The sequence below is a fragment of the Mustelus asterias genome, chromosome 9 (assembly GCF_964213995.1).
Source record: "Mustelus asterias chromosome 9, sMusAst1.hap1.1, whole genome shotgun sequence".
Lineage (NCBI taxonomy): Eukaryota > Metazoa > Chordata > Chondrichthyes > Carcharhiniformes > Triakidae > Mustelus > Mustelus asterias.
In genome coordinates, this window is record NC_135809.1 from 42,895,848 (window position 1) to 42,909,380 (window position 13,533).

The following is a 13,533-nucleotide window of genomic DNA, read 5'->3' on the forward strand; positions in this document are numbered from 1 at the left end:
GTTCAGGTGGAAAGGGAGGAGTCTCAGGTGGAAAGGGAGGAGTCTCGGGCCAGGTGCAGCAGTGGTGTGTCCAGGCATACAACATGTAATTACAGTGGGTCACCACATTCACCCCCTCTTTAAAAAAGGAATCTGGCGGGGGTGAGATGGGTGGAACAATATATACAGAGGCATGAAGATATATATATATACAAGAGTCACGAAACTGAAGTAAGGCATCGTCCCCTCACAGGTTCAGGCTGTCGGGCGGCTTGATCCGTCGCTGCGACCGCCGTAGTACCAGTTGAGGTGTTGTTTCAGATGCCAGGATGAAGCAGCTCGAGTCCGCCGTCGTCCCTTCTGGTTGGGTACTGTGTGGTGACTCCGGGGGCTCAGGTGAGCTGCATACAGGGGACAAAGAAGTAAGCGGACCTGGTGCTACCTGAACAATAGAGGGGTCTAGGGATGTGGGGTGGGGTGGGGGGGGGGGGGGGGGTCATAGTGGGCTCCGCGGCACCCGCAGGCACCAGGTCCCGGATAGAGACCGTGTCCTCCCGCCCATGGTGGTGCCACATAGGCATATTGGGGGTTGGCGTGGAGGAGCTGGACCTTTTTGACCAGGGGGTCCAACTTATGGGGCCGCACATGCCTCCGGACCAGAACCGGGCCTGGGTACGCCAGCCACAATGGTAGTGAGATTCCCGAGGAGGACTTCCTAGGGAAAGCAAACATTCGCTCATGGGGGGTGGCATTGGTAGCCGTACACAGGAGTGACCTAATTGACTGCAGTGCATCGGGGAGGACTTCTTGCCAGCGGGTGACTGGAAGGCCTTTAGACCGTAGTGCTAGTAAAACGGCCTTCCAGACTGTCGCATTCTCCCTCTCTACCTGCCCGTTTCCCCTGGGGTTATCGCTGGTAGTCCTACTCGAGGCTATGCCCTTAGAGAGCAGGTACTGACGCAGCTCATCACTCATGAAGGAGGATCCCCAGTCGCTATGGATGTAGCTAGGGTAACCGAACAGGGTGAAGAGGCCGTGCAGGGCCTTGACGACCGTGGCTGAAGTCATATCCAAGCAGGGAATGGCAAAAGGGAATCGGGAGTACTCATCTATAACGTTGAGGAAATAGATGTTGCGGTCAGAAGGAAGGAAGGGGCCCTTTGAAATCAATGCTGAGGCGTTCAAAGGGGCGGGTGGCTTTTATGAGGTGTGCCCTGTCCAGCCGATAGAAGTGCAGCTTACACTCCGCGCAGACCGGACAGTGTCTGGTTATAGACCGGACGTCCTCAACAGAATAGGGCAGGTTACGGGCCTTAATAAAATGGTAGAGCCTGGTGACTCCCGGGTGACAGAGGTCATTGTGGATAGCCTGTAGTTGATTCATTTGTGCGCTAGCACATGTTCCGCGAGACAGAGCGTCCGGAGGCTCATTGAGCTTCCCGGGCCGGTGTAAGATATCATAATTGTAGGTGGAGAGCTCAATCCTCCACCTCAGTATCTTATCATTCTTAATCTTGCCCCTCTGCGCGTTGTTGAACATAAAAGCCACCGAACGTTGGTCCGTGGGCAAAGTGAACCGTCGGCCAGCTAAGTAGTGGCGCCAGTGTTGCACTGCTTCGACGATGGCCTGAGCCTCCTTCTCGACAGAGGAGTGTCGAATTTCCGAGCCTTGGAGGGTTCGTGAGAAGAAGGCCACAGGTCTGCCCGCCTGGTTAAGGGCGAAGTCAGACGCATCACTCTCCACCTGGAAGGGGATTGACTCATCCACAGCGTGCATCGTGGCCTTCGCGATGTCTGCTTTGATGCGGTCGAAGGGCAAGCAGGTCTCTCCAGACAGGGGAAAAAGGGTGGATTTGATAAGCGACGGGCCTTATCCGCGTAATTAGGGACCCACTGGGCGTAGTATGAGAAGAAGCCCAGGCATCTCCTCAGCGCTTTAAGATTGGTGGGAAGGGGAAGTTCCATGAGGGGGCGCATGCGGTCAGGATCGGGGCCGATGATCCCGTTCTCCACTACATACCCCAGGATGGCAAGGCGGTGAGTGCGGAAGACACACTTCTCCTTATTGTAGGTCAGATTTAGGAGAGCGGCCGTGCGAAGGAATTTATTGAGGTTTGCGTCGTGGTCCTGCTGATCATGGCCGCAGATGGTGACGTTATCCAGGTACGGGAAGGTGGCCCGCAGCCCGTTCTGGTCTACCATTCGGTCCATTTCATGCTGGAAGACCGAGACCCCGTTGGTGATGCCGTAGGGAACCCGCCTCGAAAGCAGTATATTTGCGGTCCTCCGGGCGCATGGGGAGCTGGTGGTAAGCCGATTTGAGGTCAATCGTGGAGAACACCCGGTATTGCGCAATCCGATTGACCATGTCGGATATGCGTGGAAGGGGATACGCATCCAGCTGCATGTACCGATTGATGGTCTGACTGTAATCGATGACCATCCGGTGTTTCTCCCCAGTTTTGACCACCACCACCTGCGCTCTCCAGGGGCTGGTGCTAGCCTCAATGATCCCTTCCTTCAGGGGCCGCTGGACCTCGGACCTAATGAAGGTCCTGTTCCCCGCACTGTACCGTCTGCTCTTGGTGGCAATGGGCTTACACTCGGGGGTGAGGTGTTCGAATAGCGAGGGAGGGGTGACTTGAAGGGTCGAAAGGCTGCAAGTGGTGCGCGGTGGGCAGTCTAGGAACTGTGGGTTGTAGACGGAGATTGGGGGAAGAGGCCCGTTGTACTGCAACGTGACACTCCTAAGATGGGTCAGGAAATCGAGCCCTAGGAGTACGGGAGCGCAGAGGTGTGGCAGCACCAGGAGCTTAAAAATTTTCATACTCGGTCCCCCGAACCATAAGGGTCACCACACAGTACCCGAGGACATCCACCGAGCGGGACTTTGAGGCCAAGGAAATGGTTTGTTTGACTGGCCGCACAGAAAGGGCGTAGCGGCGCACTGTATCGGGGTGGATGAAACTCTCCGTACTCCCGCAGTCAAACAAACAATTTCCCACGTGGCCATTTACCTGGATGTCCATCATGGACCTCGTGAGTTGATGCGGACGGGATTGGTCTAGCTGGACCGCTGCCACCGTGGATCCTGGAGAATGATCGACCGGCGTCCAAAATGATGGCTCCCTTGTCTCACACGCGGCCGATGGCGTCCAAAATGGTGGCTCCCTTGACTCACACGCGGCCGATGGCGTCCAAAATGGCGGCTCCCTTGACTTACACGTGGCCGATGGCGTCCAAAATGGCAGCTCCCTTGACTCACACGCGGCCGATGGCGTCCGAAGTTGTGGCTCCCTCAGGTCGCATGCTGCACTGTTTGGCGTCGAGGACGATTTTGCCCTGCAGACTTTAGCGTAGTGGCCTTTCTTTCTGCACCCAGAGCAGAGCACCTCCCTTGCCGGGCAGCGTTGTTGGGGGTGCTTCCCCAGACTGCGAAAAATGGCACTTCGGACCTGCAACAGCCGCAGCAGTTGAGTTGTTGGTGGGGCGCTGTGTAGCGTAAGTCTGTGGCCCTCCTAGATACTGGGGTGGTAGCGACCGTGATGCCCACGATGTAACCGCGTGGTCAGGTGCGTACGCCTCGAGGTTACTGGAGGCCACCTCTAAGGATTCAGCGAGTGTCACAGTTTTTGGTAGGTCTAGCCCACCTTGCTCTAGCAGTCGCTGCCGAATGTAGTTGGATGAGATGCCCGTAATGTAGGCATCGCGGATTAAGTGCTCTGTGTACTGCGCGGCGGATACAGCCTTGCAATTACAGGCCCTGCCGAGTACCCGTAGTTCGCGGAGAAACTGTGCACTCGATTCTCCCGGCCGCTGTCTTCGAGTAGCCAGAAGGTGCCTGGCGTAGACTTCATTTGTCCGTTTACTGTACTGGCTCTTTAGGAGCTCTAGCGCGTCCCTGTACGTCTCAGCGTCACAGATGGTGGCATAAACCACGTCACTTACCCGGGCGTGGAGCACGTGCTGCTGGTCTGAATCGGACTGGACGGCAGCGGAGGTTTCGAGGAAGGCTTCAAAGCACTTCAGCCAGTGAGCGAAGCTGCTGGCAATTCCCACAGCTTGCGGATCCAGGTTTAATTTATCGGGCTTTAGAATTTGCTCCATTCTGTTTTTTTTTCTTTGCGATTAAAATTGATGCACCATCAATTACGAGGACTCCAGCGAGTGAGTGAAAATAACAGGCTTTTAATCGCAAAGAACTGGAACACACCCTTGTAGCTAACCTGGCCCAGACTGAGGCAAGGAGGAGGAACCATCACCTTTATACCTCGTTCAGGTGGAAAGGGAGGAGTCTGAGGTGGAAAGGAGGAGTCTCAGGCCAGGTGCAGCAGGGGTGTGTCCAGGCATACAACATGTAATTACAGTGGGTCACCACAATGTTTAAATGTTTCTTTGATTGTCCTTGAATCTTCCCGCCACACTTGCCATCCTCTCTCGCCGCACCAGTGTGGCGTGCCGCACCCTTTGGGAACCACTGCCCTATTTATTTCACTAGAGAGGTATCCTGATGTATTTCAAACACTCCATTTTCCCCACATCTCCCAATTAATTGCTGCCAATGTGAGGAATGACAAAAAAAGATTGGAAAAAAGAAAAAGGCTGGAAACTCATCACAAGCAGTGTTCTGTATCTAAGAATGCTAAAACTTTATTATCATGACAATGTAAATAATAACATTTCTGTTTTGAAACTTTTCTAGTTACCATACACTGCGAAGAACAACCTCCAATCAGTGCAGCATTGACATGGGGGCTACAGTGAAACCCGAAGAAACATACATCCCAAAAATGGACATTTATTGACAGTTCCAAATAACTTACACTGTATTAGATGCAAGCTGCAACCTAAAACCATGGACACATGCTAATTATAAACAGCTATCAGTGCACTAATGTATTGGCAATTTAAAACAAGGGACACACAGATATAAGCACATGGTGGCATTGGGTGAAAAAATTGGTTTTGGGATGGAGCTCTCTTTATCCATTAAGAATCTCACCTACAGGGGATCTAACACATACAAGATAAATCCAATAACCTTTGTAGACGTCACATGATCCAATAACACATGGTTAAATATACGAAAAACAGATCTGATAACTCAGAAGCATTTTCTCCGTTAAATCCAAGCAGCAACTATGATTAGCAACTCAATATTCAAAAGTATATTCTGATTGTATTCAGGTACAACAGCAACTTACTTTATCTCATTCTCTATTTGCTGTAGTTCCCGGTTAAGTTTACCCAACTCTTTTTTCTTCACTCTCACTTCTTCCTCTGCTGTGGCTTGTCTTGCTTTCCGACTATTTATAGTTTTATTGTTTGCTTGTAGTTCATTGCTAACATTTTCAATGAACTTCTCATTATAATATAAAAGGAAGAGATGTAATTGAGTCCTGCTTGCTTTCAGCTCTTCTATCAACATTTGGTAACGATCGGCCTAAGCATTCAAATCATAAGAAAAATACAACATTTAACGTGATGCTAAGAACTGATTGAAATATCAAAAATAAAATTGCAATGACCATCAGATTTATCACTCCACTCTAAACGTATTTTCAAAGTGGTGAAACATCTACAAATATCAAGAAAAATATTTTTATGTAATGAGGTATCATGTATTTACTTCGGGATCAAACATTAGAGAGGAAAGATTTTAACAATCTAGTGTCTGTCAGCCAGCCGCCCAATGGTGATAACAGAAAGCCATCTGAGAGCTGGGTCTCATTAACTTAGTAACAGTTTTAACAACACCAGGTTGAAGTCCAACAGGTTTATTTGGTAGCAAATACCATTAGCTTTCGGAGCGCTGCTCCTTCGTCAGATGGAGTGGAAATCTGCTCTCAAACAAGTCACAGAGACACAAAATCAAGTTATAGAATACTGATTAGAATGCAAATCTCAACAGCCAACCAGTTCTTAAAGATACAGACAATGTGAGTGGAGGAGGGAGCATTAAGCACAGGTTAAAGAGATGTGTATTGTCTCCAGACAGGATAGTCAGCAAGTCTGCAGCAGTGAGCACCAAACAAGCATCTCGTTCACCATTGTTGGGATGAACATCATCAGAGGCCTGACACCTAGCTCAGGGCCAGCAGTTTTCAGGAAGCCATCAGGCCTCTGACTGGATGCTCCACTGGATGATCCAGCCTCCACCCAATGTGCAATTGCAGACATTTCCCACCGAGGTGAGTGTCTCTGCGCTAGTGCCTGCAAATGCATTGATGAGATTTCAGTGCCTGAGATGCTCTGAGGGGTTGGGTGGCGGGATGCAGCTCTGGATGACCGGGTTTTCATCTGACTGAGATTCAACAAGACGCAGGACATGGGGGTCAACTGGTTGAAATATTGAGGGTGTGGGGGATGACAGACTCACTTCAGATAGATCATCTGGATCACAGTGTTTTGGGCTCTTACTTGATCAGGACCTGCCGAGCTCATTGGGTGACTTGCCTGGTCACCTTCAGAGAATTATGCACTTGAACCCCGAGACCCCTCTGCTCTGGTATTCCCCTCAAAGTTGTACCATTGAGCCTATATTGTCTCCCCATGTTTCTTCTACCAAAATGCATTACCTCACATTTCACTGCATTGAAATTCATCTGCCAGATGTCTGCCCATTTGGCCAACTGGTCAATGTCCCTCTGAAGTCGTTCAGTGTCATCCTCACAACTCACTATTCTCCCTAGCTTAGTATCATCCGCAAATTTAGAGATTTTGCCTTCAAAACTCATCTCGAAATCGTTTATACATCAGAAAAATCAAGGGTTCCAACACTGATCCATGGGGAACACCACTTTCAACTCATCTCGCGTCTGAGAAATGCCCATCTATATCTACCTTCTGTTTCTGATCTCTTAGCCAACCTCTAATCCATGCTGCCAAGGACCCATCCATCCCAATCATTTCTAATTGGCTAACTAACCTGCCATGTGGCACCATATCAAATGCTTTCTGAAAGTCCAAATATACCAAATCCATGGCACTACCCTGCCTGTGCCAACTCATCAAAGAACTTAATTAAATTTGTCAGACATGACCTGCCCTTGTCAAAGCCATGTTGACTGTCTAGTATTAACTTATTTTTCTCAAAGTGTATATTTATCTTATCCCGTATTATGACCTCCATCAGTTTTTCCACTATTGATGTCTAGCTGATAGGTCTGTAGTTTCCTGGGTGATCCTCTGCCTCTTTCTTAAACAACGATGTCATATTTGCAATCCTCCAGTCCCCTGGGACTAATCCTGTCTTCAGAGAGGCCTGGAAAATTTCTATCAATGGCTCTGCAATTTGCTCCCTTACCTCTCTCAACAACCTAGGATGCATCCCATTCGGGCCTAGCAACTTCTCAACATGGAGTGTTGCCAGCCTATTTAGCAGCTCTTCTTTATCTATTACTATGCTGCTCAATTGCTCAACACCCACATTTTCAACTGGGCCATTGTCACCATCTTCTAATTTAGTAAAGACAGAAGCAAAGTATTCATTTAGTAGCTCTTCCATACTGCTTCAGTGAGTGGTTTATCCTGTTTGTCCCTTATGGGCCCCCACTCTATCCTTCACTAATCTTTTACCATTAATATGTTTGAAGGACATTTTACTATTTGTTTTTGCGCAGTCTATCATCCTTTCCTTATCCTATTCACTTAGCCTTCCTTATTCCAGCCTCAGCCTCTCTCCTGCATTTGAGATACTCTTCCTGATTTCTATGGATTGTGACCTTTTGTTTGTTTAGAGAATTAGATGAAGAGTCATATGACTGCCAATTAACTTCCAACAAAATAATAGAACATTTTTTAAGACATGAAAAGATTGACTATAACACAATTTTTCATCCCATCTATATCTTCACAGATATACACAAACTTTAAAGATAACGTAAGTTACAAAACATATTGAATATGATAATATTCTCGGTAAGTATACAGTCCCTGTAAACCAACAAACCAAATGTGGTCAGACACACCCACATTGAAACCAAGTGGAAGATGTCACCCAAAACAACTTCTGTGGATTTTTCATCAAATCCCCCAGATGCTTATCACACTGAGCAAACTGATCTCACTGGAACTCCGTTTTCCACACGAATATTTCCAAACTCCCCTCTCGAAAAACACACCTTAGAATGTTCTCCCAAACAACGCTTTCTCTCAGATGCCTTTACCAAGGATTTCAATCTCTCCTTTACATATTCCTCTGCCTTGGATTGCTGCATGCATTCAAGCTTTCACACATGCTCTCAGGTACACAACCTTGCCAACAGAACACCATTGCTTCACTGGTTATATAAGATGCCACCAATTTTTAATTTACCTCTGACATCTGGTCTCCCACTTTAAATCTCTTTAATGAGGCTATCTCTTTAACTCGAAGCACTTTCTCTGCCTTTTTCTTGAATTCTGCTGAACAGGACCTTGTACAACTTCTTGTTCTTTGTTCCTTTAACTTCATTCTTCTTGAGACATTCTTTTTGTCCCAAGTCCCTGATTGTCTGGATTTTCTCTTTTTCTCCAGGAAAGTTGGCTTTTTCCAGCAGCTCCCTTCTCCTGTCCAACTTAAAAATAAATGTTCTTTCTAACCTAGCTGGCCGCTAGTTGCTGTGCAATAGTAGTCTTTCTTTAAACTGTGTTTTCATGTTGTAAACCCTTTAATTGTAATGCAAGCACAGTTGGAAATGAAACCAAAACCCACATACATGCAGATACCTTTGTTTAACATGAGCTAACTAAATTTTCTCTCTTTCTTATACAGAAAATTAAACTTCCTTAAACCCATACCTTGTTTATAACACCTACAAATACAAACATGTATGAGTTCAAAACTACCTCTATTTCCTGACAGAGGGAACAGTTTCTCACTATTTATCTGCCCATACCCCTCAGGATCTTGAATATTGCAATTGAGTCTCCTCTCAGCCTTCTTTTCTCCAGGGAAAGCAGACACAATCCCACTAATCTATCCTCATTGCTACAGTTACTTATCCCTGGAATCATTCTTGTGAATCTCTTCTGTACTCTCTTCAATGCCTTCAAGTCTTCCAGTATGGCACCCAGAACTGGACACAATACTCCAGATGAGGCCTAACTAGTGTCATATACAAGTTCAACATGGCCTCTTTACTCTTACACTCAATGCCTCTTTTAATAAAACCTAGGATACTATATGTATGTTATAACGGATAGGATATTTTATTTACCGCTCTCTCAACATGCCCGGTCACATTCATTGACATATAGACCAAGGTCCCTTTGTTCCTGCACCTCCTTTAGGTTCCCTTAATTTTATACTATCTCTCCACATTCTTCCTGTCAAAATAAATCACCTCATACTTCTCTGCATTGAATTTCATCTGCCATTTGTCTACCCAATCCACCAACATGTCTATGTCCTTTTGAAGTTCAAGTTCCTCATCAATAGACAACGCTTTCTTCGTATCATCAATGTTGAAATCATGCCCAGTCTAGGTCATTAATATATATCAGGAAGAGCAAGCCGCTCAACACAGAACTCTAGGAACTCCACTACAAATCTTCCTCCAACTCCATTGGAGTTTGCTTTCACTATATCTTCCTTGCCAATCACACCCTTCCAGAGATTTGGGTCCTTCTCGACTTTGGCAATGAAATCTCTGAGGAAGATCACTTTATCATCTATTAGATCTAGTGTACTTCCTAGCTAGTCTCCACTTCTCTTACATATGGGCCTCAGTCAACTGTACTGTCCTATCACCTTCACAAAAATCAGCTAAGTTGAATGAATTGAACATGGACCTTCCTGATTTGCAATTAACTTCTGAGCTATGTGAGGTTACTATTTCCATTTCTGACCGTTTCTACAGAAACTGTTCATTTTGGAACAGAAAAACAGTCAGGTAAATTTCAATTACCTCTTCTTTCTCATGCTTTGCATGTTTTCGCTCAACTGCCACATTTTTCTTTTTGTTGTAGTTGAATCGAGCTTCTTCTTCTGCATTCATCATTTCTTTCTTCTTCTTGTCATATTCATTAGATAATTCCCCTGAATTGCTAACTTCTTCAAACAGTTGTGTTCTCTCTTTTGGTTTTTTCATTGCTATGTTCTCCACAGCACCCTAAAATGTAAAAGTAGTGTTAAACTTGATTGTGGATAATTAGTGTTTAATATAATTATCCAACAAAATACCAGTAAAACAAATTCTTTCAATTGCTGTTTTTAATGGAATATTTTGCTGTTGTATACTTCCCCAACTTGGCTTTGTCTTTAGCTCCCTATTTCATTTATAGTACATTTTTCCCGTACGTTGGAGAGTATTGAGCTACAACTATAAAAAGGCTTTTACCCACAAGACAGTAGGAGGTTATCTGATCCAAATATATCCCTGCCAGGTCTTGGTTAGAGCAATCCAAAATTAATTACACTATGCTGCTTCCTGCCCTGCATCTTTATCTGCTTCAAATATTTATCCAAATTTATCTTAAAAGATACAATGGCTTCCTACTCAATCACTGGGCATAATCTGAGTAACAGGTCATTCATTTAAGAAAGCGATGAGGAGGAATTTTTTCTCTCAGAGGATAGCGAATCTATAGAATTCTTTCCTGCAAAGGGTTGTAGAGATTGGGTCATTAAGAGCAACTAGAGATATGCAATAAATGCAGGCCAGCCAGTGACGACCATGTCCCATAAAAGAAAAACTTATGAGTTATAACATTTATTTTGCTATCTGAAAATTTAAATAAATTAAGGATTAAATGTTCTTAATTTCCTACTTTGCAGTGTATGAATATTTCAACATGCATGTTGACATCACTGCTGCTGAATATCAAGATATTAACTGTTGCCAAGATAGGGGAAATTTCCACTGCATTCTTGCTTTGCCGCTCACGACAAAAACCAGGCTGACGTATTATTTTTCTTTTTGTCCCAGTTCGAAGATTTTCCACTGCTGCTCCATTGACCTGTTTGGTATTTTTTTAATCCAGTTAATTTGTGCTAGATCCCCTCTATGTCTTATTATTCTCTAAAATCATCCTTGATCACAAAAAAGCTCCAAACATCTCAAAACCTCTTCTTCACTATATTCTACAAACGCTCCACTCTTAACTCAGGCACTGTAGAGATTTTAACTCATCCAAGATCCATCTACTTAGCATTAGAATCAAGCCTAAACATGAGCAACTCGATACTTTTTTGTGTCTTTAAATGGAGGCTTTTTGTTTTGCAAGAATGGAACATCAGAAATTTTTTTTGAAATTATGACATTAAGCTAGCCACCACTTCTGTTTAAAATAAACAATGGTCCCAGCCTCCAGTGATTATTGATTATTCCTCTGGGTTAATTACCAAAATTCTTGATTGCTAATGAAGGAATTCGAGGTATTTGTATATCTTCCTCTGTAAGGCAGGCAGCCCAGAGTGGCTACCATGTCGTTGCAGATAAGATTAAATTCCAAACTTGACTGTCTCCTGTCTCCAGTAATCTAATCGATAAATGTTGACAGCTGCTTGGAATCCCACGAGCAAACATAATAATGAAAGAAAACAGACTTTTTCCCTTAGTACCTGAAACACTAGACAGTTTCTGCCTTTCAGTAGAATGCCAATTTTCTCAAGTTCATTTGTGTATTCCACACGACTGATAGTTCGATCATTTAATCGGAACTCTGAAGTATTCCCTGACAAAAACAATATTGGAAAAATTGAATCATCCAGTTACTTTTTATAAATACATTTTGCTTATCTGCCTGCCTTACAAAGATACCCGAAGAGTTTTTCCATCTGCTTTACTGAAATTGGCAACTATGACATTGACACACATTTCCAAACTGGTTGCAAGATACCACATTCTTCATGTACAAAGGAAATTGCATGTCAATAGATTATTTTACCATAGGAACATTGTATCTGAACTTGATCCTGTTTTCTACAAGCATTTCTAGTGCAGGTTTAATAACGAACTATAGTAACTGGAAGCAGGAACCAAGGACAACGTCTACACTCCACAGCATGGGGATGCTAATACATTTGGTTCCACTTTATCTGAGCTGAGAATGTATGTATTTTAATGAAAAATCAGCTAACAGAACTAATGAGATAATGCCCTGTTGTAAAAGGGTTAACTAGATTATCATGAAATCTCTTTGTATTGTATTTTAGCTTTACCTATGATATGCGTTCCAATGTTCAATTGAGTCTGTTGGAATTAAAAACTCTTATCAACCAAAGACCATCTTTAGATGATAAGGAACTTTGTAATGTCAAAACGGTTGGCCCAGATTTTCATTAGTAAGGCAGGAAGATCAAGCCAAGAAATTTCCTGACTTGGATGACCTGTCTCCATGTAAAGGGCCCCTGCATGCTTCAGGGGTCATGATGTGGAGATGCAGGGGTTACAGGTCCTCAACAGCACCTTGGCAATAAGCCATTCTGAGGGGTGATTAAGTGTCTTGGGTACACAACCCTCTCATGTTCAAGAAATAGCATGCAGCCTTGGGTTCCTCAGCTGCTGTATCTGCTGGAAAGGTACATGCCCAGAGACCTGTCCTGAGGGTTGGGGGTAGCATTCAGTTTTACAGAGCTTTTGAGGTCACTCCCCCTTTTGCAGCACTGAATCCAGAATCTTCCGAAGATACTTCTGCCACTGACAAGTGATTCTCATCTCAACCCAGGCCTGCTCTATCCGTATGGGTATCCTCCTCCTGCCACCTCCAGGAAGAGGACCTCACTCCCTTCTCTTATGACCTAGAAGTGATACCAGAAGCCAAGGTCTAAGAACTGAGAGACTGTCCCTCCCCCATGTGCCAGGCCTACAGCTTTCCAGTGCCACCATGGGATACTGCAATCCAGGCTGAGGCTCAATGACAATCTGCTGCTTGTTCTTTCAACACTCACATGGCAACCATAAAGATAACTGCGGGGGGTGTAATTCAGGCCCAAATTTCATTTGGTCAGCCTGTGTTCTTGCTCCCGCAGCTACTAATCGGCCGTCAAATCCAACCACAAAGCAAACAACATGTTATCCCCAGGTAAGGATCTGGAACCAGTTCTAACTTCAGTTCCCATCCCAAACACCAAAAAATTAAGTAACATAAATGAATAAGTAAGAAAACCCATCTTCTAATACAAGGTTAAAATATCAAAATTCATCTCAAATTTCAACAATTTAGCACAATGAAACTGAATCAGAAAGCCATAACAAGCAGTTTAGATAAAATAGTACAATATCAAATCGTCAAGACCCTCCCCACCTCCCCACCCTTTACAACACACACATTACCAATAATGGCTCTGGTAAATGATAGCTCCTCTCCATTTTCTGTTTCATACAGCATGGTGACCTTTGCAGTAGATGACATAGGGCGCCCTATATGAGCACCATGAATCAAATCCTTGATGTGCTTCACTCTCAGACTAGCAGTTCTCTCACCCATCACAAAACTTATAGCATCCATAACATTGGATTTCCCTGTATATGAAAGCAAAAAAACTATCTTGTAAATCATAGAAACATTCACACTATATCAGAAAAGCATGGTAATATTAAGCACATTTGTGAAAACACATAATTCAAT

The 13,533-nt window shown here is 44.6% G+C and overlaps 1 protein-coding gene across 1 annotated transcript in view; it reads right to left on the minus strand.

Moving 5' to 3' along the window:
• Positions 1 to 13,533, minus strand: part of LOC144498648 (structural maintenance of chromosomes protein 1B-like) — a 139,057-nt gene that overhangs the window by 119,097 nt on the left and 6,427 nt on the right. Inside the window, exons 2-5 of the mRNA XM_078220093.1 lie at positions 13,239 to 13,427; positions 11,525 to 11,637; positions 9,870 to 10,073; positions 5,184 to 5,422 (exon numbers count right to left, since the gene is read on the minus strand). Coding sequence (XP_078076219.1) covers positions 5,184 to 5,422; positions 9,870 to 10,073; positions 11,525 to 11,637; positions 13,239 to 13,427 — 745 coding nt within the window. The remainder of the gene's footprint in view (positions 1 to 5,183; positions 5,423 to 9,869; positions 10,074 to 11,524; positions 11,638 to 13,238; positions 13,428 to 13,533) is intronic.